This window comes from Aspergillus foveolatus (genome assembly GCF_047715535.1).
Source record: "Aspergillus foveolatus strain CBS 279.81 unplaced genomic scaffold BDW70scaffold_332, whole genome shotgun sequence".
NCBI lineage: Eukaryota > Fungi > Ascomycota > Eurotiomycetes > Eurotiales > Aspergillaceae > Aspergillus > Aspergillus foveolatus.
Window position 1 is genome coordinate 1 of NW_027396396.1, and position 2,651 is coordinate 2,651.

At 48.8% G+C, this 2,651-nt stretch overlaps 1 protein-coding gene across 1 annotated transcript; it reads left to right on the forward strand.

Annotated features, from left to right (window-relative positions):
• Positions 1 to 289: 289 nt before the first annotated feature.
• Positions 290 to 2,362, forward strand: BDW70DRAFT_165340 (uncharacterized protein; the record flags this gene model as incomplete). The annotated part of the gene is made up of 2 exons (XM_073741723.1): positions 290 to 1,691; positions 1,782 to 2,362. 2 exons carry the CDS (start codon positions 290 to 292, stop codon positions 2,360 to 2,362), a joined length of 1,983 nt encoding a protein of 660 aa, XP_073590403.1.
• Positions 2,363 to 2,651: the final 289 nt, after the last annotated feature.

Genomic DNA, 2,651 nt, shown 5'->3' on the forward strand with positions numbered 1-2,651 from the left:
ACTTGGGAACAGCCCAGATGTGAGCTCTTTTCGAGGCTCAGGCGCCATAGATGTACAGGAGCATGTAGAATGGCAGCTCTTCTATCGCCATAGCCGTTCCGAATGGGTCCTGACACAAGATAGTCAACTCGCGGAATTGTATGCCGCAAAGGACCAGCGAAACCATAGGAGAAGCCAACATCAAATATCGATACCTCTCAAAGAATTGAGCCCAGAACAGCTCCAGGATCATCTTGAAAGTCTCTTGGGCGATATAGCAGATTACGCAAAAACAAATTTTGTTGAGGACATGGCAGGCTTGGAGGACCTAACCAGTGAGATAACCACTGCCGGTGCCGCAAGTAGGACTCACCTTGAGAAACTCCATGCCTGGTTCAATAAGGTACAACAAACTGCATTCACAGACGGCGATTTCCAGGCTTTGTCTGGTCTTCCAGTCCTAGGATATGGGGTAGCGTCACGAATCCTTGCGCGAGACAATTCAGGGAGACCGAGATTGATAACAGTGGATGATTTAAGCAGGATTACCTGCTCCGCAATCGGTCCGCCATGCGGATCACTTGATGTAGTCCGGCTGAGCCTTGGAAGACGTGGAGAGGCAGCCCTTGCGCGGGGGCACATAAGGGATGCCGAACGGACATACGCACAGATGTTCCGGGCCATTCGGGCACTTCATGGTGATGAACAGCTACAATTCATACTGCTTGTTCATCTTGCCAGTAATGTTTACATGAAAAGTGGCAACAGCTCGAGTGCAGCAGGAATGTATATGCAGGCCCTCCGATGCAGCCAGAAATTGTACGGGCTGCAAAGCGAGAATAACTTTACCATGATGACCAACCTGGCCATCTACTACGAGAATATCGGCAGACTAGATGATGCTGCAGCACTATATCGCCGCTCGTTAAGGGGGCGAATCAATTCTGGTAAAAAAGAGGATGCACTCATGAACACACAGGAGCTTGCCACTGTGTACCGGAACATGGGCAAGAATACGGAAGCATTGCGACTCATTGAAGAGGCCTATGCTGGATATACCCAAGTGATGGGCCCAGATCACCGCATGACTCTGTTGACACTGAACAATTTGTTCGTCTTTCACTATGAAGCGGGCTCTCCCGAACGTGCGCAATCGCTGCTCGTTTCTGTCATTCCCGCTATGAAAAGAGTACTCGGACTGGATGATCCCGTTACTTGGGGATCGGTGTGCAATTTCATCATGTACTCCGAGGACGTCAACTTCTCGCCAGTCATGATGCAGGCCATTGAGCAATATATGGCGCAGAATACGTCTGCGTCTCTAAATGTCCTCAAAAGTCTTGGTGATTATTACGGCAGGAAAGGTTTGATCCGGAAAGCGATGGAGACATATCGTATTCTTCACGAGAAAAGAGTGGCTATCTTGGGGCCCTCCCATCCGGAAACGTGGACCTCACTGTACGCATATGCGTATGCGTTGAATCGGCTTGGCGAGATAGGCGAAGCATTGAAGCAATATCGTCTACTTCTCTCGCAGCCACATGCTCGATCCCTGCTAAACCGGGACCAGGTCGAGGGTTCACAGACTACTATGCGGAAATTAAGCCAAAAGCAGGATGCTATGATTAAAGAAAAAGCGGAATGGGGTTTTTCTGTGGCCCAGAAATGCTCAAGACAGGTCTGCAGTAGCTCAACGTTGAGGTTTTGCTCGGGTATGTCAACATCACCCAGCTGTCGCACTCTCGCCGTTCTCCTTGAGGCCTCACAAACCTATATCGCTGACAAAGAGTTATGAACAATAGGCTGCAATTTGGTCAGATTTTGCTCGTTAGTATGTCAAGAAGGCGACAGGTCCCACCAAGGGGCTTGCATTCCTTCGGTGACGCTCGCCGAATCCACCTTCACGATCGTAGAGAATGCACGGGACGAAGCTTCCATCATCAGCAAAGCCGACTTCCTCTTCACTGAAATGCAACTTCGTCGTCGACCGAGATGCGAGTCCGCGAGAGACGTCTTCATTAATCCAAAGAATTTCACCACCATTCGGATATCAAAGCGTCCTTCACACATGCTCAGTTTCCAGCCGAACCCGAATCTCGATCTTCGATTCATGATACACAGCACGAGCCCATTCAAATGGCTGACGCCTGCGATATCAAGCATGCTTTGCATGTTGAACGGAGTGGAAGACTCGTTTATCCTCGTTGCCCCTGGGGATTCGATGATGGAGGGCTTGGTGGCGGGACGGGACACGGTCTTTGGGATAGAGTCAGGGAGTCTGGATATTCCAGATCAGGATCTAGTCGAATTTATCCAAACAGGCGTAGCTGAAGGTGATGGACAGTTCATTCTGGGATTTAGGGTCATAGAATGGGCCTTATGATTTTGTATACATAAGAGAGAAATAGACTTGTTAAACCACGGCTCGGGGATGGGTTTAACAAGTCAAGTAATATCAGGGTATATATTATTAATAACTTTATAACAACTTACAGAAACTGGATTCTAAAGAAATTACGGCTATGAGCATGAAAACTGTGGTAACAGTGATGTTTATGACATATAAGTTTGTATGGAAGCTCGCCAAGGGTGGTGCTTGTTCTGGCCAGATGGGTCAACCGCAACAGTCCCAGGTCAGCCCTGATTTCTAGCCAGCATCCCGCCGACACAAG